Raw genomic sequence first — 22,303 nt, forward strand, 5'->3', positions numbered from 1 at the left:
TATATATTATACATGGAAAAGAACCTGAAGAGACTATATATATATAAAACTGAATCACTTTGCTACACTGTGGAACTGACACAACATTATAAATCCATTAACTTCAATTTTTAAAAATACACATACAGAATAAAGAATTCAAATTTTTTTTCCAAAAAAGACTGCCCAATTTTTATTATTAAATGAGCAAGAAATCAAACAGGAATTTCACAAAAGCAAATATTCAAATGGCTCTACATCATTGCACGGAGGGGAAAGAAATGAAAAGGGCAATGAGGTACTACCACAAGGAGAGCAGCGCTGAAAACAGCCTGCGGGTAACACAAGTGCTGCTGAGGATGCAGAAAGCTCAGAGCCCGCACAGATGATGCTGGGATGGAGATTCACTTGGCTGATCAAGAGACCTCTGGGAGGCTGCTTTCTAGAAGTAAATAAGGGCCAGCCTTAGGACGAAACACGTCCAGCCCCACCAGGAAAGAAGAGCTCTGCTGCTGTGATGTGCTTATCCCCTCAGTCATGTCCTACACTTCGCGACCCCGTGGACTGTAGCCCGCCAGGCTCCTCTGTCCATGGGGATTCTCCAGGCAAGAATACTGGAAGTCAGTTGCCATGCCCTCCTCCAAGGGATTTCCCCAACACAGGGATCAAACCCCAGTCTCTCGCATTGCAGGTGGATTCTTTCTTTACCAGCTGAGTCACTGTGGAAGTCTGAGAACACTGGAGTGCGTAGTCTATCCCTTCTCCAGGGGAACTTCCTAACCTAGGAATTGAACCGCTTCTCCAACATTGCAGGCAGATTCTTTACCAACCGAGCTACCTGGGAAGCCCAGAGAAGTGCTAGCCTTCCTATTTTCATCACAACGTTCTGATCAAAGTGGTTTGAAAGAGCCAAGATTGGGAAACAAATGCAATGTCAGAGTATTTTAGACTCGATACATAACTGGAGGTGTAGTCCCACAGAAAATATTATTTGAAAGGCAATAATTATAGCAAAACCAAAAAATCCTTGATACATGTAGAAACACTGATAGCCTGAAAAACAGTGCTGAGACACAGCACACAGTCTGGCTCACAGATCTATCAGGAGAGAAAAATGACAGCCTGACACTCAAGGTTGCAAAACATCTGACCTGCTTTCTCTCAAACACTGTTGTGTCCCTGCTGCTCCTGGACCTTCCTGCCAAGCTGGAGATATAGGTGTCTCTCCCCTCACCCTATAAGCTGTCACACCTCTTAGCACATCACCATCTGAGCTGCCCACCTCCTTCTCTTTATCCCGCTTTCAGTCTCAGCCCAGCCACCTTCTTTCTGACAGTGTTAGCTGACCACCAGAGGGAGGTGGGAAGAATCTGCTTCCTGAACTTTGTGCTATAAGCATGGTGTTCAGTTCAGTTCAGTTCAGTTCAGTCGCTCAGTCGTGTCCAATTCCTTGCGACCCCATGAATCACAGCACGCCACGCCTCCCTGTCCATCACCAACTCCCAGAGTTTCCTCAAACTCATGTCCATCGAGTCGGAGATGCCATCCAGCCATCCCATCCTCTGTCGTCCCCTTCTCCTCCTGCCCCCAATCCCTCCCAGCATCAGGGTCTTTTCCAATGAGTCAGCTCTCTGTGTCAGGTGGCCAAAGTATTGGAGTTTCAGCTTTAGCATCAGTCCTTCCAATGAATACCCAGGACTGATCTCCTTTAGGATGGACTGGTTGGATCTCCTTGCAGTCCAAGGGACTCTCAAGAGTCTTCTCCAACACCACAGTTCAAAAGTATCAATTCTTCTGTGCTCAGCTTTCTTCACAGTCCAACTCTCACATCCATACATGACCACTGGAAAAACCATAGCCTTGACTAGATGGACCTTTGTTGTCAAAGTAATGTCTCTGCTTTTTATTATGCTGTCGAGGTTGGTCATAAATTTCCTTCCAAGGAGTAAACGTCTTTTAATTTCATGGCTGAAATCACCATCTGCAGTGATTTTGGAGCCCAGAAAAATAAAGTCAGCCACTGTTTCCCCTGTTTCCCCATCTATTTGCCATGAAGTGAAGGGACTGGATGCCATGATCTTAGTTTTCTGAATGTTGAGCTTTAAGCCAACTTTTTCACTCTCTTCTTTCACTTTCATCAAGAGGCTCTTTAGTTCCTCTTCACTTTCTGCCATAAGGGTGGTGTCATCTGCATATCTGAGGTTATTGATATTTCTCCTGGAAATCTTGATTCTAGCTTGTGTTTCTTCCAACCCAGCATTTCTCATGATGTACTCTGCATATAAGTTAAATGAGCAGGGTGACAATATGCAGCCTTGACATACTCGTTTTCCTATTTGGAACCAGTCTGTTGTTCCATGTCCAGTTCTAACTGTTGCTTCCTGACCTGCATATAGTGTATATACATAAACCTCCATCCAACTGTACTCTTCAGAACTGCAACTTTGCTCAATTTAAGGTAGGCATCAAAAATAAACAGGAAACCTTCATGTTTGAAACAGATCAACCAAAAATATTGGTGCAATAAGAGATTATTTTGCTTTAAAAAGTCTCACAAGAAAACCAAATGGCAAGATTGATTTTCATATTTGTATATTGCTTAATAAAATGCTTAAATTATAAATGTTGTGATAATTTATACCAGTAATGAAGAAGTAGGTGACTTGACACCAGAAAGAAAAACTGTGTTACTGATTCTACTCTATGTGGACCTCCACATTGATAGGGAAGTTGAAGACCGGTAACTCAGGTGTTAACCAGGTCACTTTTGGGTCATGAAGGGAGAAGGTCATGTAGGGCTTGACATGGAGGGAGAGGATCAGGGCGGGAGGGGCGGGTTCAGGCAGGACCAAGAGCAGAAGCAGGTAGTAGGTGGTGAGTGGACTTCAATAACATGAGGAGGCAGTAGTAGGTGGGGGGCGGTGTGTTCAGTAACCATGTTTTATTTTCTATTCCTTATGATGATTTCACATCTTAAAAATCCTGATGGCCCATAAAGGACACTGCCTCCAAGGGTCAGCCAATTCTTAGAAACAGAAAAGGGCTCTAACAAGACCTCATCCTGCAAATGAAAACCAACCAATCCATACCCCCATAATGCCCAATCACCCCCTTTGATCCACCCCTCAGTCCCAAACTCACTATTTCCCTTAGCCTAAATCACCCACTACAGACAATAGCTACTGAAGGTCACCCCTTCAACCCAGAGGCCAAAAGAATCATTCACAGGAGAAGATCCTAAAGAATTCTCCCCTCTCAGCCTTGCCTCCTTCTTTGGGATTGGAATGGAAACTGACCTTTTCTAGTCCCGAGGCCACTGCTGAGTTTTCCAATTCACTGGCATATTGAGTGTAGCACTTCCACAGCATCATCTTTTAGGATTTGAAATAGCTCAGCTGGAATTCCATTAACTCCACTAGCTTTGTTCATAGTGGTGCTTCCTAAGGGCCCACTTGCCTTGCACTCCAAGATGTCTGGCTCTAGTCGATAGACTGCACCATCGTGATTATCTGGGTCATGAAGATCTTTTTTGTATAGTTCTTCAGTGTATTCTTGCCATCTCTTCTTAATCTCTTCTGTTTCTGTTAGGTCCATGCCATTTCTGTTCTTTATTGTGCTCAAATTTGCATGAAATGCTCTCTTTGAATCTCTAACTTTCTTGAAGAGATCTCTAGTCTTTTCCATTCTATTGTTTTCCTCTGTTTCTTAGCATTCTTCACTTATGAAGGCTTTCTTACCTCTCCTTGCTATTCTTTGGAACTCTGTATTCAGATGTATATCTTTCCTTTTCTCCTTTGCCTTTTACTTCTCCTCTTTTCTCAGCTATTTGTAAGGCCTCCTCAGACAACCATTTTCCTTTTTTGCATTTATTTTTCTTGGGGATGGTTTTGATCACCACCTCCTGTACAACGTTATGAACCTCCATCCATAGTTCTTCAGGCCCTCTGTGTATTAAATCTAATCCCTTGAATCTATTTGTCACTTCCACTGTATAATCGTAAGGGATTTGATTTAGGTCATACCTGAATGGTCTAGTGGTTTTCCCTATTTTCTTCAATTTCAGTATGAATTTGGCAATAAGGAGTTCATGATCTGAGCCACAGTCAACTCCTGGTCTTGTTTTTGCTGACTGTATAGAGCTTCTCCATCTTCAGAGGCAAAGAATATAACCAATCTGATTTCAGTATTGATCATCTGGTGATGTCCATGTGTAGAGTGGTCTCTTCTGTTTTTGAAAGAGGGTGTTTGCTATGACCAGTGCGTTCTCTTGGCAAAACTCTGTTAGCCTTTGCCCTGCTTCATTTTGTACTCCAAGGCCAAACTTGCCTTGAAGTTACTCTGGGTATCTCTTGACTTCCTACTTTTGCATTCCGGTCCCCTCTAGAATGGCATCTGATGAAAAGGCATCTTTTATGGTGTTAGTTCTAGAAGGTCTTGTAGGTCTTCATAGAACCATTCAACTTCAGCTTCTTCAGCATTACTGTCAGGGCATAGACTTGGATTACTGCAATACTGAATGGTTCATCCTGGAAACAAAACGACATCATTTTGTCATTTTTGAGATTGCACCTGAGTTCTGCATTTCAGACTCTTTTGTTGACTATGAAGGCTACTCCATTTCTTCTAAGGGATTCCTTTCCACAGTAGTAGATGTAATGGTCACCTGAATTAAATTCGCCCATTGCAGTCCATTTTAGTTCACAGATTTCTAAAATGTTGATGTTCACTTTTGCCATCTCCCGTTTAACTATTTCCAATTTACCTTGATTCATGGAACTAACATTCCAGGTACCCATGCAATATTACTCTTTACAGCCTCGGACCATCACCAGATACATCCATAACTGGGTGTTGCTTTTGCTTTTGCTCCATCTCTTCGTTCTTTCTGGAGTTATTTCTCCCCTCTTCTCCAGCAGCATATTGGGCACCTACTGATCTGGGGAGTTCATCTTTCAGTGTCCTATCTTTTTGTCTTTTCATATTGTTCATGGGGTTCTCAAGGTAAGAATATTGAAGTGGTTTGCTATTCCCTTCTTCAGAGGACCACATTTTGTCAGAACTTTCCACCAAGTCCCGTCTGTCTTGTGCGGCCCTACATGGCATGGCTCATAGTTTCACTGAGTTAGACAAGGTTGTGATCCATGTGACCAGTTTGGTTAGTTTTCTGTAATTTTGGTTTTCATTCTGTCTGCGCTCTGCTGGATGAGGATAAGAGACTTGTGCAAGCTTCCTGATGGGAGGGATTGGCTGTGGGTAAACCTGTTAAAGTGCTCAACTCAATGTTCCAGCAAGTGTGGAGAACCCGGCAGTAGGCACAGGACTGGAAAAGGTCAGTTTTCATTCCAATCCCAAAGAAGCACAATGCCAAAGAATGCTCAAACTACCACACAATTGCACTCATTTCACACGCTAGCAAAGTAATGCTCAAAATTCTCCAAGCTAGGTTTCAACAGTATGTGAACTAAGAACTTCCAGATGTTCAAGCTGGATTTAGAAGAGGCAGAGAACCAGAAATCAAATTGGCAACATCCACTGGATCATAGAAAAAGCAAGAGAATTCCAGAACATCTACTTCTGCTTCACTGACTACACTAAAGCCTTTGTGTGGATCACAGCAAACTGCAGAAAATTCGTAAAGAAATGAAAATACCAGACTACTTTACCTGCCTCCTATAAAATCTGTTTGCAGGTCAAGAAGCAACAGTTAGAACTGGACATGGAACAACAGACTGGTTCCAAATTGGGAAAGGAATATATCAAAGCTGTATATTGTCACCCTGCTTATTTAACTTATAGGCAGAGTACATTATGTGAAATGCCGGGCTTGATGAAGCATAAGCTGGAATGAAGATTGTTGGGACAAATATTAATAGCGTAGATATGCAGATGACACCACCCTTATGGCAGAATGTGAGGAGGAACTAAAGAGCCTCTAGATGAAGGTGAAAGAGGAGAGTGAGAAAGCTGGCTTAAAACTCAACATTCAAACAACTAAGATCATGGCATCCAGTCCCATCACTTCATGGCAAATAGATGAGGAAACAAAGAAAACAGTGAAGACTTTATTTGTGGGAGGGTGGGGCTCCAAAATCACTGCAGATGGTGACTGCAACCATGAAATTAAATGATGAATTAAATTAAAATTAAATATTTCCTTCCAAAGCTAGACAGCATATTGAAAAGCAGAGACATTACTTTGCTGATAAAGGTCTGCACAGTCAAAGCTATGGTTTTTCCACTAGTCGTGTATGGATGTGAGAGATGGACCATAAAGAAAGCTGAGCGCCAAAGAATTGATGCTTTTAAACTGTGGTGTTGGAGAAGATTCTTGAGAGTCCCTTAGACTGCAAGGAGCTCCAACCAATCCACCCTAAAGGAAATCAATCCTGAATATTCATTGGAAGGACTGATGCTGAAGCTGAAACTCCAATACTTTGGCCACCTAATACCAAGAGCCAACTCATTAGAAAAGGCCCTGATGATGGGAAAGATTGAAGGCAGAAGGAAAAGGGGACAACATGGTTGGATGGCATCACCAACTCAATGAAAAAGAGTTTGAGCAAGCTCTGAGAGATGATGAAGGACATGGAAGCCTGGCATGCTGCGCTGCAAAGAGTCAGACATGACTGAGCAGCTGAACAACAACAATAAGCCTTGTATCTCCCGTGGAAACCGAAGAAAGGCTTCCCCACGCCTGCTGCTGCTTCTTAAGCACAACCTCGTGCTTCCCCCTGGGCCCTGCCCTAACTGAGGGACCATGCATTCTTGGAAGATGAAAGTAATAAAAGTCTCTTTTCAATGGAATTTACTCTTTGTGTCATCACACAGTCACCTCTACAAATTAAAAGGTTAAAACCCCTGGGTGGAAATGAGACAGATTTGGAGTCAACAGTTTCCAGGGAGAAGCAGACAGTGATGTCCCCACGTCTGTCCTCTGGGCTCTGCATCCTCAGGTGAATCTCGTCATGACAGGGAGCAAGGCTCAGCCACACCCCTCAGCCCAGCTCCCTAGTGGCCGCCACACCTGCAGAGCCAACAAAGTCTCAGGTCAGAGAGTCAGACCCATTTCACTCATTCTGGGCTCTGCCTCATGGCATGTGGGATCTTAGTTCCCCAACCCGGGATCGAGCCCCTGCCCCCTGCAGTGGAAGCCCGGAGGCTTAACCACTAGACCCACTCAGAAGCCCCTGGAGAGTCACACACTTTAGCTCCAGGCAGGACAGGACCACCCAGCCCCACTGACAACTCCAAGCCGTTCCCAGGACTTCCCCGCAGGGGGACAGGTGAGCTCACCTGGTGTAGTAGATCCAGGTGAGCCCATAGGTGAGGAGGAAGCCAGCCCCCATGAGGGCCCCTCTGATCAGGGTGATGACCAGGGGCCAGGAGCCCTGCGGCTCCTCAGTCTCACAGCTGCAGGAAGGGGGGCCTTCTGGGGAAGGGAGAGGGGGTGACGTTCAGTCCCCAGACCCAGCCCTCCCAAAGGCACACACCTGCCCAGGCTGCCCGCCCCCAGCACCTGTCCTGCAACTCACTCTGCACAGAGAGGCTGAAGGAAACTTGCTGGGGGCCCAGCGGGTTCTGTGCTTGGCAGGTGACTTCTCCTCCATCTCCGACCCCCACACTGGGTATCTCCAGGACCCCGGGGGCTGAGCGCTGGGAGGGGCTCAGGGGTTTCCCCTCCCAAAGCCAGCTCAGCCTGGCAGGGGGGTTGCTGTCGGCCACACAGACCAGGCGCAGGAACTGGCCCTCCAGGACCGGCAGTGACGTGCCATTCAGATCTGGGTGACAGATGCACACATGAGTGGGTGGAGCCAAGGGCTGTCTCACCCTCGCTCCGCCCACTTCCTGATGCAGAAAGACGGCCGTGAGCCAACAGTCCTGGTGGTCCTTTCAGGCTCCCAGAAGAAATGGGAGCTGATCTGAGGATGGAAGGGAGAGAAATGTGTGGGAAGCTCACAGGAAGATGTGCCAAGAGACAGACAGCCAGGAAGGTGGGGAGAAAGACACGTGTGTCTGCATCGCTGCAGAGAGGACCCAGAGCAACAGAGACACCATAAGAGTGGGAGAGAGAAGGGAGGGGCAGATGTGCTGGACCCTGACAGCAGCCCCGAGAGCGCTGGGCTTTGCTCCAAGGTGACGGGCAAGCAGTAGGAGCCTGTGAGGACGGGAAGCTTCGGAGTCAGGCGCTGACTCTCACAGGACCCTGCTGGGGCGGAGTGGCCTGGACTGGAGATGAGACTGGAGGCCGGGAGGCTGAGGGAGGAGGCTGATCAGTGGCCCAGGGTCCAGGACAAGACTGCAGCTGGCCCTGGGGCCCAGGGCATGGAAAGGGGGAAGTGATTTGAGCAGTGAAGCTCTGCAGAGTCCCTGAGTCATGGGTGCAGCTGGTGAAAAAGGGAGATGGGTAGAGGGCTGTCCAACCACAGCCTGGTTAAAGGGGGCACAGGGTGCAGTTGACAGGCGTCAGCAAGAGGTGGTTCCTCGCATGCTCAGTTACTCAGTCATGGCCGACTCTTTGGAACCCTATCATCTGTAACCTGCCAGGCTCCTCTGTCCATGGAATTTTCCAGGCAAGAATACTGGAGTAGGTTGCCATTTCCTGCACCCGATCATCCCATCCCAGGGTTCGAACCCATTTATCCGGCGTCTCCTGCATTTCAGGTAGATTTTTACTATCTGCGCCACCAGGGAAGCCTAGTAAACAGGGGTGGCTCCTGGCAAAGATGGTGAAATCAGAGCTGAAAGAGGGCGCAGATCATAGGAGATGAGGACAGACAAAAAAAAATTTTTTTACAAAGAGCAGAATGTACACAGTAATACAAATCACAGAGACAAAAAGTGGAATGCTGGTTGCCAGGGGCTGAAAGGGGTAGGGCAAGGGGAGACCATATCTGATGGGTTTCGAGTTTCGATTCTGCAACATGGACGGGGCTGTGTGGATGGATTGCACAACACCCTGCCTGGATGGACTTCCCGCGGCTGGGCTCTACCCCTAAAAATAGTGAAGATGGTAACTTTGATCGTCTGTGTGTTTTCTCACAGTTAAAACTAAAATTTTAAACAGAATAAAAGGAAAGGGAGCAGGCAAAAGTAATAGTCCATGGATGCGAGACATTGGGGAAGAGGAGGACAGGTCCAGAGCTTGGGGGCTGAGGAGTGAGGGACCGTCTCATCTCCAAGCCCTGAGCCCTGAGCTGGCAGAGACCTGCTCCCATCACAGCCCCAGAGGAGAGACCATCTTTCCTACCTGTGAAGCTTTCCTGAGATATTCTCGTGATCACCAACTGTGGAGCATCTGGAAGGAAAATGGGAGAGGCAGGGAGGCATCAGTGCTCCACCCTAGGAGCCACCTGAGAGGACGGGGCTTTATTGCCCCAATCTCGTCTGGAAAGGGATGTGGCTACACCACCTGCCTCCTGCCAACACCGCCCCCAGGGACCCCGCCGCCCCTCCACACTCACAGGAGACGTTGAGCCGCACGGTTGTCTCCAAGGTCCCCTGAGATCCTTGGAGAGTCACCTGACAGGTGAGGTTGGAGCCATGGTCCTGGGGCCTCGGGGTGAGGGTGAGCTCCGAGGAGTGGAGGGTCCCTGGGTCCAAGGTGTCAACTGCCTCCCCCGCCCAGGAGAACAGGAGAGGGTGTCCCTCATCAGATTCCAGTGACAGGGTGCAGGTCAGCTTTGTGGGGCGACCAGCCTCCAGAGGTTCCAGAAACTGGATGTAGGGTTTCTCTGGTGGGGCTGAGGAAGAGAGAGGGAGATGCCTGGGCCCCATGGGGCGTGGGGACCCAGAGGGGGACCCTCAGAGGGACCCGTGCTAAGGGCCACAGCTCAGTCCCAGTCCGGGGTCTCTTCTGCACCCGCACATCCCAAGACCTGGAGTGGTCCTACGTCCTGTTCCTGTTCTAACAGGAAGGTCCCCACGTCCCAGGGTCCTCTCCTGGGCCGCCTGCCGTACCTGTCACCTGCAAATTCAGCTTCTTATCTCTGTAACTATATTTCACATCGTCTCTCTCCACCCGGAAGTAGTAGACTCCTGCGTCGCTCATCCTGGCATCTCTGATGCTCAGGGAGCAGTCGTTGTTGCTGGGGTCCCCGACGAGGCGGAATCGTCCCCGGGTCTCCGTCTTCACTTGCCTCTTCGGGTTGTTGGTGGCCACAGGATCACTGTATGGGTCGTCCCCTTCCCGGAACCAGTAGATGAAGGGTTCCACAGAGGAATACCAGGAGCTCCAGGGGTAGGAGAAGGAGCAGGGCACGTGGACGCCCAGGACCGCCCGCACGGTCACGGATTCCTGCACTCGGAGCCTGTACCCTGGATTCTCCTGCAGGGATTCTGCGGACACGGAGGCCGAGCTGCAGCTGCAGCCCCAGCCCCACCTGAGCCGCCCCTCCCCCCCCCCCCCCCCGCCTGCGGCCACTCACCCCCCCATAGCAGGGGCAGCAGGAGCAGCAGGGGCACCATGTTCGCGTCCCCTGGGGTCCAAGTCTCTCTGTCGCGGAAGGTAGTGCCCCGAATGCGGGGTGGGAACCAGGAAGCCCCAACGGGAAGTCAGTTGCTGCCAGAACAGAAGGGGAACTCGGAAGCTAAAGGCTGTGGGGTTGGGGTGGGGGCTGGAACGTCATGCCATCCCCCACCCCCCACCACCTCCCCATCCCCCCCTACACTGCAGGGGGTGATCATGGGGCCCCCAGAGTCCCAGAGGCTTCCCAGCACGTGGCTCTGACATGATCGCCTTCCCAATGATGTTCGCGTCCACCGTGGGTCGCCCAGCCCGCAGGGCAACGAGAAAAGAGAAATGAGATCAGATCCATTCGGAGCCACCCACCCTACAGCAGAAAAACTGGACTTTCCGGAAAAGATACTGAAAATTTTCTCAAATATGCTCCACTTGGGGCAGAAAACAAGCTTCCTGACCCAAATGCGGTGGAGGGTGGAAGCCAGGCAAGAAAGCTGAAGGTGAAAAGCTCTTTTGCCCTGAAGGGTTTTCATAACATGGCACAGGGGGCTGTGGGTCTTCCTGGATCTCAGGGTCTGTGGGACTAGCTCTGGGCCAAAAGACCATGAAAAATGGAGTGGGTGAAGGGAGACCCTTGCCCCATAATTGGGGACCCTGGGCTAGACCTTACCTGAAACACAATTCAGGACCCCTCAGTCTTTCTTCACCATTAAGAAGGGTGAGTGCAAAAGAACTGATGCTTTCAAACTGACGTTGGAGAAGACTGTTGAGAGTCCCTTGGACAGCAAGGAGATCCAACCAGGCAATCCCAAAAGAAATCATCCCTGAATAGTCATTGGAGGGAATGATGCTGAAGCTGAAGCTCCAATACCTTGGCCACCTGATGTGAAGAGCCGACTCAATGGAAAAGACCCAGATGCTGAAAAAGACCTTGGTGCTCAGAAAGATAGAAGGCTGGAGGAGAAAGGGAAGACAGAGGACGAGATGGTTGGATGGCATCGCCGACTCAATGGACGTGAGTTTGAGCAGTCTCCAGTAGATAGTGAATGACAGGAAGCCCTGCCTGCTGCAGTCCATGAGGTCACCAAGAGTCAGACATGACTGAGAATCTGAACAACGACAATCCTCACAGCCTTGTTTTCAAAGCCACGGGAAGGGCTCAAGCCACGTGTAGAAACAATCTGTAACCTTACTGTTCTTTAGGGGACAAATTTCATGAAGATTTCCTTTTTAAAAAATTTATTTATTTTAATTGGAGGCTAATTACTTAACAATATTGTAGTGGATTTCCTAAATATGACCATAAACATAATACAGTTGAGACACTCCCAGGAACAAGTTGTGAGAACAAACGAATATTGGTTTCATACTTATTTGGATATATGTTTACATCTTTGTTTCTTAAAGAATGAACACTTTTAAAAGAAGGAGGGATAAATTGGGAGATTGGGATTGACATGTGCACACATCTGTGTATAAAATATGATAACCAACAAAGACCAACTGTATAGCACAAGGAACTCTACTCAGGATCTTGTTATAACTTATAGTGGAAATGAATCTGAGAGAAATATACATATATAATGGAATCACTTTGCTATACTATGACACGAACACAACATTATACATCAATTATACTTTAAAAATGAAAATCATACCCAGAACAAAGAACTCAGTAAGAAAAAGATTGCCCAGTTTTTATTTTTAAATGGGCAAAAACTCAAACAGGAATTTCACCAAAGAAGATATTCACGTAGCTCAATATCACAGATAAAGGAAATAAAAAGGTATGGAGACACTGCCACGGTGGAAGGCAAGACTGAAAACAGAGCCTGCTGGTAATACAAGCGATGCTGAGGATACAGACAGCTCAGAACCCTCAAATATGATGGGGGGGATGGAAATCCACTTGACCACTCAAGAGAACCCTTTGAGGCTACCTTCTAGAACTAAATATATGCAGTTCCATACCCACCAGGAAAACTTGCTAGTCTTCCTATTTTCATCACAACATTCATATCAACGATATGTTGAAAGAGCCAAAACATGGAAACAAATGCAATGTCATTGTATTTTAGGTTTCATACATGACTGGAGGAATAGTCATACATAAAATACCACTTTCAAGACAAAAACCATAGCAAAGCCAACAATGAGTTATTGATATAAAAACATGGATAATCTCATACTAAGTGAGGTGAGTCAGAAAGTCTCCTTTCAATGGAGTTGACGCTTCCTGTTGTCATGCGGTCATTACCACAAATAAAAGCCCATGGATGCAAATAACACAGGGTTTCACTGGAGGGTTTCCAGGGAGAAGCAGACAGTGATGTCCCCACATCTGTCCTCTGGGCTCTGCATCCTCAGGTGAATCTCGTCATGACAGGGAGCAAGGCTCGGCCACACCCCTCAGCCCAGCTCCCTAGTGGCCGCCACACCTGCAGAGCCAACAAAGTCTCAGGTCAGAGAGTCAGACCCATTTCACTCATTCTGGGCTCTGCCTCATGGCATGTGGGGTCGTAGTCCACAATCCAGGATCCAACTCCTGCCCCCTGCAGTGGAAACTCGCAGGCTCAACCACTGGACCGACTCGGAAGCCCCTGGAGAGTCACACACTTTAGCTCCAGGCAGGACAGGACCGCCCAGCCCCGCTGACAACTCCGAGCCGTTCCCAGGACTTCCCCGCAGGGGGACAGGTGAGCTCACCTGGTGTAGTAGATCCAGGTGAGGCCATAGGTGAGGAGGAAACCAGCCCCCATGAGGGCCCCTCTGATCAGGGTGACGACCAGGGGCCAGGAGCCCTGCGGCTCCTCAGTCTCACAGCTGCAGGAAGGGGGGCCTTCTGGGGAAGGGAGAGAGGGTGAAGCTCAGTCCCCAGACCCAGCCCTCCCAAAGGCACACACCTGCCCCGGCTGTTCGCCTCGAGCACCTGTCCTGCAACTCACTCTGCACAGAGAGGCTGAAGGAAACTTGCTGGGAGCCCAGCGGGTGCTGAGCTCGGCACGTAACTTCTCCTCCATCTCCGACCCCCACACGGGGTATCTCCAGGACCCCGGGGGCTGAGCGCTGGGAGGGGCTCAGGGGTTTCCCCTCCCAAAGCCAGCTCAGCCTGGCAGGGGGGTTGCTGTCGGCCACACAGACCAGGCGCAGGAACTGGCCCTCCAGGACCGGCAGTGACGTGCCATTCAGATCTGGGTGACAGATGCACACATGAGTGGGTGGGGCCAAGGGCTGTCTCACCCTCGGTCCGCCCACTTCCTGATGCAGAAAGACGGCTGTGAGACAAGGACCAAGGATGAGCTCACTGGGGCTGATGAGCCAACAGTCCTGGTGGTCCTTTCAGGCTCCCAGAAGAAATGGAAGCTGATCTGAGGATAGAAGGGAGAGAAATGTGTGGGAAGCTCATGGGAAGATGTGCCAAGAGAGAAACAGCCTGGAAGATGGGGAGAAAGACACGTGGTCTGCGTCGCGGCTGAGAGGACCCGGAGCAACAGAGACATCATAAGAGTGGGAGAGAGAAGGGAGGGGCAGATGTGCTGGACCCCGACAGCAGCCCCGAGAGCGCTGGGCTTTGCTCCAAGGTGACGGGCAAGCAGTAGGAGCCTGTGAGGAGGGGAAGTTTCGGAGTCAGGCGCTGACTCTCACAGGACCCTGCTGGGGCCGAGTGGGGCCTGGACTGGAGATGAGACTGGAGGCCGGGAGGCTGAGGGAGGAGGCTGATCAGTGGCCCAGGGTCCAGGACAAGACTGCAGCTGGCCCTGGGGCCCAGGGCATGGAAAGGGGGAAGTGATTTGAGCAGTGAAGCTCTGCAGAGTCCCTGAGTCATGGGTGCAGCCGGTGAGAAAGGGAGATGGGTAGAGGGCTGTCCAACCACAGCCTGGTTAAAGGGGGCACAGGGTGCAGTTGACAGGCATCAGCAAGAGGTGGCTAAACATGCAGAACGTCTCTGGATGTACAGAGTAGGGACAGGACAGGGTGGGTCAGGATGGGGCCACGACCGCAAGTGGAGACTTGGGATGGGAGGAGTCCACCCAGGAAGGTAAAGAGAGGTTGGAATGGGGTCCAGGGTGGAGCTGTGGGCAATGGGAACATGAGTCCCTCTGAAACATGATGACATCAGAGCTGAAGGAGGGTTCCTATCATAGGAGGTGGTGACAGACAGAAATTTTTTTAAAAAAAAGCAGGAGCTAGAGTAGTCCAAATCACAGACACTAAAAGTGGAAAGCTGGTGGCCAGGGGCTGAAGGGGGAGAGGGCGGGGACACTGTGTCTGATGGGTTTGGCGTTTCGGTCCTGCCAATCAGGAAGAGCTCTGCGGATGGGTGGTACAAGACTGTCAGTGGACCTCACCCTACTGAGAGCTACCCTTAAAAGTAGTGAAGATGGTAACTTTGATCGTCTGTGTGTTTTCTCACAGTTAAAACTAAAATTTTAAACAGAATAAAAGGAAAGGGAGCAGGCAAAATAGTTCATGGATGCGAGACATTGGGGAGAGAGGAGGACAGGTTCAGAGCTTGGGGGCTGAGGAGTGAGGGACCGTCTCATCTCCAAGCCCTGAGCCCTGAGCTGGCAGAGACCTGCTCCCATCACAGCCCCAGAGGAGAGACCATCCTTCTTACCTGTGAAGCTTTCCTGAGATATTCTCGTGATCACCAACTGTGGAGCATCTGGAAGGAAAATGGGAGAGGCAGGGAGGCATCAGTGCTCCACCCTAGGAGCCACCTGAGAGGACGGGGCTTTATTGCCCCAATCTTGTCTGGAAAGGGATGCGGGGACACCACCCGCCTCCTGTCAACACTGCCCCCAGGGACCCCGCCGCCCCTCCACACTCACAGGAGACGTTGAGCCACACAGTTTTCTCCAGGGTCACCTGCGCTTCCTGGAGTATCACCTGACAGGTGAGGTTGGAGCCATGGTCCTGGGGCCTCGGGGTGAGGGTGAGCTCCGAGGAGTGGAGGGTCTCTGGGTCCATCGCGTCAAGGGCGTCCCCCACCCAGGAGAACAGGAGAGGTTGTCGCCCAGCACAGGCTACTGACAGGGTGCAGGTCAGCAGTGTGGGGCGACCGGCCTCCAGAGGCTCCACAAACTGGATGTCATGTTTCTCTGCTGAGGTTGAGGAGGAGACAGAGGGAGATGCCTGGCTCCCGGGGTGTGAGGACACAAAGGGGGACCCTCAGAGGGACCCGTGCCACACGGCCACAGCTCACCCCCAGTCCTGGGTCTCTCCTGAACCCTAAAACCCCAAGACCTGGAGCAGGGAGTGGTCCTACGTCCTGTTCCTGTTCTAATAGGAAGGTCCCCACGTCCCAGGGTCCTCTCCTGGGCCCCCTGCCGTACCTGTCACCAGCAAATTCAGCTTCTTTTTTCTATAAGTATATTTCACATCAGGCCCTCTCTCCATTTGCAAGTAGTAGACTCCCGAGTCGCTCAGCCTGGCCCCTTTGATGCTCAGGGAGCAGTCGTTGTTGCTGGGGTCCCCGACGAGGTGGAATCGGCCCCGGGTCTCCATCCTCACTCGCCTCTTCGGGTTGTTGGTGGCCACAGGATCGCTGTGTGGGCCGTCCCCTTCCCGGAACCAGTAGATGAGGGGTTCCACAGAGGGATACCAGGGATACCAGAGGTAGGAGAAGTAGCAGGACACGCGGACCTCCATGCACGCCTGCACCGTCACGGATTCCTGCACTCGGAGCTCGAACCCTGGAAGCTCCTGCAGGGACCCTGGGGGACACAGAGGCTCAGCGGCAGCTCCAGCCCCTCCCCACGCGTGCCCCCTCCCCCCGCCGTGCCCCCTCCCCCACCCCTCCCCCACTCACCCCCCCAGAGCAGGGGCAGCAGCAACAGGGGCCCCATGTCAGCATCCGCCAGCGCAGAGCCGGTTCGGGTCCCTCTGCTGGGGAGGGAGGTGCCCCGAATGTGGGGAGGGAACGAGGAAGCCCCAGCAGGAAGCCAGAGGGTGACGGAGAGAGAGAGCTCTTAAGAGCCATAGAAGGGGAAGTTGGGTACCACAGACGGGGGCGGGGGCTGTCTGAGAAGTCTCGTTTCCCCATCTCTCTCATTTGCACCCGCAAACTGTGAGCCTAAAACATGAGGCTGGAGACTCCCAGGGCCCCGCCTCTGCCCGCGCTTTCCCCGTGTACTGCGCTTTCTACACGGGGTGGGGTGGAGGGTCACCTGGCTAGCTCCCTGGGGATCAGAGCCCCTGAGACGTCCAGAGGCAAATTCACGATCAGGGGTGGGGAGGAGCCCAGGCTGAGCATCCAGGAGACGGAGGGCTGCCCCCAACTCAGGAGAGACGCTGAGATCTCAGGGACAAGTGTGTCTAGATCCCCTGAGATACGGTCCCCGCCGCGAGCCTGGAGCCTCCTGACCCCTTGGAGTTTGGTCCCCATTCCCATCAGTGCCCCAGCCCCAGGCAGGCTCAAATTCTGGTCCTGCTGTTGACGGTTAAAGCAGACCTGAGCAGCCCGGTGTTTGGAATGTGGAAGCTGAGGGCATAGAGTGTCCTGTTGGGAACCCAGACATCTGCCACTTCACCTGCCACCTGTTCAACTTTCCCAGAATTACTTTGCCGCTCTGTGCCTCAGTTTGCGCATCTGAAAAACAGAGACACTAGCAGAAATGCCGATTAAATGAGCTCATGTCTGTCACATGCTTAGGACAGAACCTGGCACTGGCACTTATTCATTCAATTAAGGCTTTGGGGATACAGAGCTTCTGCACACTCCCAGGCTCTGTCTAGGGGACAGACCAGAGCGGGGCCAGCCCCACACCCCACCTCACCCACCTTCGGGGGTTACCCGGTCACTAGCAGGGAGGACAGAAGCATCGTTAGGTTGGAAGGTCAAGACCCTGCCCTTGAGACAGACTGGGACCCAGGACCCTTTATGGCAGTGCTTGTACCTGGACAAATGTCTCCCAGAGGGACAAAATACAAAGAAACTATAAGGGACTAAAAATAACTCCACGCGTCTGCAGTTGGTGCAAATCATGAGCAATAAGATACAAAAAGACCAAAACCTAACTGCCGCTTCTGCAGTGTAGGGAGCAAAAACAGGGTACTGGGCCTGATCCCTGCACACGGCACCACCGAGGACGTGGGCAGACCACCTAAACCATGCCCCTGACCCCACCCACTGATCCACCCACCCCCATCCCATTTAAGGGACCAGCTCGCCCCACCTTGGAGTGTCAATAAAGCCTGCCCTGAATTGCTTCTCTGGCCTCTCATCAATTTCTTTTGTTTAGAGAGCCCAAGGACCCAGTTCCGTAACACCCTGTGATTACGTCATTATCTTACCCCACGCTCTGATTCATCTGTCAGAGTCGGGAACACAGATAAGATCAGTTTTTATCTGGAAGGAAGTTGCATCTAGAAGCCACAACCTGTAGAAAGAAGGACCATGATTTTGAACAGAAGAGGAAATTTTCCTGTAACCTTGTTACTGAAAACAAGTTCGCCTGTCTGAGGAACAGTCAAGTGTCGGAGTTTGAAGGGAAAAAGGTTTACTGCAGGGCCATAGAAGGATATAGATGTTTTGTGCTCAAAAACCCCCTGAAATCCAGAAAGGGTTTTAGCAAAGCATTTTTAAAGGCCAAGTGAAGGAAGGTTGCCCAGGGTATGTGATCAGCTCGTGCACAATTCTCTGATCGGTTGATGATGATCAATACTTAGGTGTCAGAAGGTCTGGGGGCTACTTGCTCCTAATCTTCAAGTGGTTAATTTCTTCCCTTTGGTGGCAGTTTTTAGCATCTGAAAACACCCGGGGAAGACACTCTGGAGGGGGAAATGGCAACCCAGTCCAGTAGCACCTGGAGAATCCCATGGACAGAGGAGCCTGGCGGGTACAGTCCATCGGGTCGCCCTGAGTCAGACGCGAGGGAATGACTTAGCACTCAACGCACGCATGGATGAGATCCTGCTGTCTGGGTACTTCAGAGAGGGGCTAGAGCAGAGGGTGTGGGCGAGGATTTCTCCCAGGAAGGCCCCACAGGGTGCTGCTCAGTCGCCAACATCTCTAGGGAAGGAAGAGTCTGGATTGGAGGTCCTCAGAGCTGAGTATGTGGGGAGAGCCTGCCTGAGAACAAGGCCAGCAAAGCCACAGGGTTGACAACTTTTTTTTAACATATTATATATTTCCCTATGCTCTTTAGGAAAAAAAAAAAAAGATCTGTTTATTTGTTGGCCATGGTGGGTCTTCTTTGCTGCACAAGGACTTGCTCTGGTTGTGGCGAGCGCAGGGCCTCTTCACTGCGGTGTGCGGGCTTCTCACTGCCCTGGCTTCTCTCCTGTAGTTCAGCACGGGCTCTAGAGTTGGGGCTCAGTAGTGCTGGCACACGGGCTTAGTTGCTCCTCCTCATGTGGGATCTTCCCAGACCAGAGATCGAACCTGTGTGCCTTGCATTGCAAGGCGAATTCTTAACCACTGGACCACCACGGAAGCCCGCCCCCGCCCCTGTTATTATTATTTTTTTAAGGCGTTTGCTGACATTGACCAAGTTCCAAAGCCCTCAGCGTCTGAAGCCATGGCGTGTGTGTGTGCATTTAGTCACTCCGTCGTATTCACCCCTTTGGACAACAGCCCCCCAGGTTCCTCTGTGCAGGGGATTTTTTTAACAAAAAACTACATATACACCATGGAATACTACTCAGTCATGAAAAGGACGGCATTTGAGTCAGTTCTTATGAGGTGGATGAACCTAGAGCCTATGATACAGAGTGAAGTAAGTCAGACAGATGAAAACAAATATCATATATTAACACATATATATGGAATCTAGAAGGATGGTACTGATGAATCCATTCACAGAGCAGCACTGGAGATGCAGAAATAGAGAACAGGTTTATGGACACAGACAGATTTATGGAATTGGAGAGAGTGGCATGGATGCATATACACTAACATATGTAAAACAGATTGCCAATGGAAATTTTCTGCATGACCCAGGGAGCTCAAACTGGGGCTCTGTAACAACCTAGAGAGGTGGGAAGGGGTGGGAGGTGGGAGGGAGGTTCAAAAGGAGAGGACATATGTACACCTATGGCTAACTCATGTTGATGTATGGCAGAAATGAAACCAATAATGTAAAGCAATCATCCTTTAATTAAAAATAAATAAATTTCATTTACTTTAAATAGATTTTTAAAAGGAAAAAAGAATACTCCAATGGGTTGCCACTTCCTTCTCCAGAGGACCTTCCTGACCCAGGGGTCAAACCTGAGTCTTCTGTGTCTCCTGCATTGCAGGTGGTTATCTTTACCCGCTGAGCCCTCAGGAAGCCCAAAGCCCGTACACTTCAGAGATCTTCAGGTTAAGTGAGTCAACACTCTGCTTTGTTTTGTTTTCCCCATCAGGTCAACTGGAGCTGGAATGATCTCGGATGTGCCTAACACAACCTTGCCCCTCACCACCAGGCCCTCACACCCGCACCTACTCAGCCTCAGCACCCAAAACTGCCCCACACCTCCCCACAAGACTTGCCTTCAATGTCGCAGCTCACAACCCTTCCATGGACTTCTGGGAAACCTGCTGACATATGTTCATGCTTTTTGGCAAGTCCTTCTCTGATGCCCATTAACATACAATAAAAATGACCAAAATCTGCTGTAGAAAGAAATAAGGACCAGTGTCTTAGTCAGTTCAGGCTGCCATAATGAAATACCAAATCTGGGAGGCTTAAACAAAAGGAATTTATTTCTCACAGTCCTGGAGGCTGAAAAGTCCAAGATCAAGGGGCTGGCTGATTCAGTTCCCTGGTGAGGAGGCGCTTCCTGGCTTGCAGACAGCCACCGTCTCACTGTGTCTTCCCGTAGGGGATCAAGAGAGAGCGCGCACAGTGTTCTTTCTTTTCATTATTTGCTGTTGTTCAGTCACTAAGTCGTGTCCCACTCTGCGGCCTCATGGACTGCAGCACATGAGGCCTCTCTGTTTTTCACTGTCTTCCGCAGTTTTCTCAAACTCATGTCCATTGAGTCAGTGATGCCATCCAACCATCTCATCCCCTGTCTCCCCCTTCTTCTCCTGCCTGGCTCTTTCCCAGCATCAGGGTCTTTTCCAATGAGTCGGCTCTTTTTATCAGGTGGCCAAGGTATTGGAGCTTTAGCTTCAGCACCAATCCTTTCAATGAATATTCAGGGCTGATTTCCTTTAGGATTGACTGGTTTGCTCTCCTTGCAGTCCAAGGGACTCTCAAGAGTCTTCTCCAGCACCACTATTGGAAAGTATCAATTCTTCAGTGCTCAGCCTTCTTTATGGTCCAACTCTCACATCCGTACATGACTACTGGAAAAACTATACCTTTGACTATCGGGACCTATGTCAGCAAAGTGATGTCTCTGCTTTTTAATATGATGCCTAGGTTTGTCATTGCTTTTCTTCCAAGGAGCAAGCATCTTTTAATTTCACGAGGGTAGAAGCTCCACGATGAAATTAATGTCCTTATTATGATAAATACTAAAACCAAATCCAGGTACCATTTGTCATAACACGTGCCCAGTTGTCCTTCTTACACATTTCTACTTCACTCATTAACCATAACTGCCTTATCCATGTAAGGGATTAAGCAGGGAGGCCCTGAAACTACCAACAAAAATCTTACAAGCTGGAGTGTTTCTCTCTACCTGGATTTACCAGCAGTTGATCACACCTGAGAAAGGGGAAGAAACCAAAGCTCAAGAGCTCCTTCTGCTGGACATAGTGAACTTAGCACTTTCAACATACTTCAAAGATTAAGTTTACAAAGTTTCTTAGTTCCTTTTTCAAGAGGCAGTAGTCATGTATGGATGTGAGAGGTGGATCATAAAGAAGGCTGAGCACTGAAGAATTGATGCTTTCCAACTGTGGTGCTGGAGAAGACTCTTGAGAATACCTTGGGCTGCAAGGAGATCAAACCAGTCCATCCTAAAGGCAATCAATCCTGAATATTCATTGGAAGGACTGATGCTGAAGCGGAAGCTCCAATACTTTGGCCACCTGATGCAAAGAGCTGACACATTGAAAAAGACCCTGATGCTGGGAAAGATTGAAGGCAGGAGGAGAAGGGGACGACAGAAGACGATATGGTTGGATGGCATCACCAACTCGAGGGACATGAATTTGAGCAAGCTCCAGGAGATGATGAGGGACAGGGAAGCCTGGCATGAGCAGTCCCTGGGTTTACAAAAAGTCAGACATTACTGGGTGACCAAACAACAACAAAGTTTAGGAAAACCATGTTCTCAATGTGCAGATGGGCAAGGTCCAGCTTCCAACAAAAATAAAAAATATTCCATACACACACACAAATAACAAAAATAACATAGCAAGAGACTTCTGGTTTCAGTCCTAATGTTCAAATTGCTTGGAAGTTGTCACTTCTATTCTTACAAGGAGAAAAATGTGAAAAAACTGGGTGATCAATTATTTTTCTTAGAGATCACAGAGTAAGGCATCATCCTAAAATCTAGACACACTGGAATATCCAGGAAGTTACAGCTGAGATCTTTCTCTTCACTTTCTGCTCAGTTTTGCTGTGAACCTAAAACTGCTCTGAAAAATTGTCCATTACAATAGCACCACTACTACAGTCTAAGGAGACAAACCAAGAATCATAACAAGACTCTGACACGACCCAGATGTTGGAATTATCACACAGGGGGTTTAAAATAGCCATGATTACTACGTTAAGGGACATCACTCGTGGCTCAGTGGTAAAGAATCAGCCTGATAATGCAAGAGACTCATCACTAGGTAGGGAAGATCCTCGAGAGAAGCAAAGGCAACACACTCTGGTATTCTTGCCGGCAAATCCCAAGGGCAGAGGAGCCGAGCGGGCTACAATTCACCGGGTCGCAAAAGAGTCGGACATGACTTAGCAACTAAACAACTAT

At 49.7% G+C, this 22,303-nt stretch overlaps 3 protein-coding genes across 6 annotated transcripts in view; all 3 read right to left on the reverse strand.

The window, feature by feature from the left end:
- Positions 1–1,781: 1,781 nt before the first annotated feature.
- LOC122692473 (zinc finger protein 33B-like) overlaps positions 1,782–22,303 on the reverse strand; it is a gene marked incomplete at its 3' end in the record, with an annotated part of 133,956 nt that continues 113,434 nt past the window's right edge. Inside the window, exon 3 of the mRNA XM_043900065.1 lies at positions 1,782–2,254. Within this exon, the coding sequence (XP_043756000.1) occupies positions 1,782–2,254 (473 nt within the window). The remainder of the gene's footprint in view (positions 2,255–22,303) is intronic.
- Positions 6,768–11,221, reverse strand: LOC122692468 (sialic acid-binding Ig-like lectin 14). Of its 2 annotated transcripts, XM_043900055.1 has the most exons (8): positions 11,109–11,221; positions 10,404–10,537; positions 9,937–10,314; positions 9,441–9,719; positions 9,227–9,274; positions 7,512–7,757; positions 7,273–7,408; positions 6,768–7,003 (listed from the first exon to the last, which is right to left on the reverse strand). In XM_043900055.1, exons 2-8 carry the CDS (start codon positions 10,441–10,443, stop codon positions 6,988–6,990), a joined length of 1,143 nt encoding a protein of 380 aa, XP_043755990.1. In that variant the 5' UTR covers positions 10,444–10,537; positions 11,109–11,221; the 3' UTR covers positions 6,768–6,987. The 2 variants fall into 2 exon arrangements, with proteins under 2 accessions (XP_043755990.1, XP_043755991.1); XM_043900056.1 differs by lacking the exon at positions 11,109–11,221 and having other exon boundaries at positions 10,404–10,553.
- LOC122692469 (sialic acid-binding Ig-like lectin 14) lies at positions 11,661–16,366 on the reverse strand. Of its 3 annotated transcripts, none has more exons than XM_043900058.1 (7): positions 16,251–16,366; positions 15,775–16,155; positions 15,271–15,543; positions 15,057–15,104; positions 13,384–13,629; positions 13,145–13,277; positions 11,661–12,876 (listed from the first exon to the last, which is right to left on the reverse strand). In XM_043900058.1, the coding sequence occupies exons 1-7, from the start codon at positions 16,285–16,287 to the stop codon at positions 12,861–12,863; spliced, it is 1,134 nt and encodes a 377-aa protein (XP_043755993.1). In that variant the 5' UTR covers positions 16,288–16,366; the 3' UTR covers positions 11,661–12,860. The 3 variants fall into 3 exon arrangements, with proteins under 3 accessions (XP_043755993.1, XP_043755992.1, XP_043755994.1); XM_043900057.1 differs by having other exon boundaries at positions 13,145–13,280; XM_043900059.1 differs by lacking the exon at positions 11,661–12,876 and having other exon boundaries at positions 13,141–13,280.

This window comes from Cervus elaphus, chromosome 4, assembly GCF_910594005.1.
Source record: "Cervus elaphus chromosome 4, mCerEla1.1, whole genome shotgun sequence".
Classification (NCBI taxonomy): Eukaryota; Metazoa; Chordata; class Mammalia; order Artiodactyla; family Cervidae; genus Cervus; species Cervus elaphus.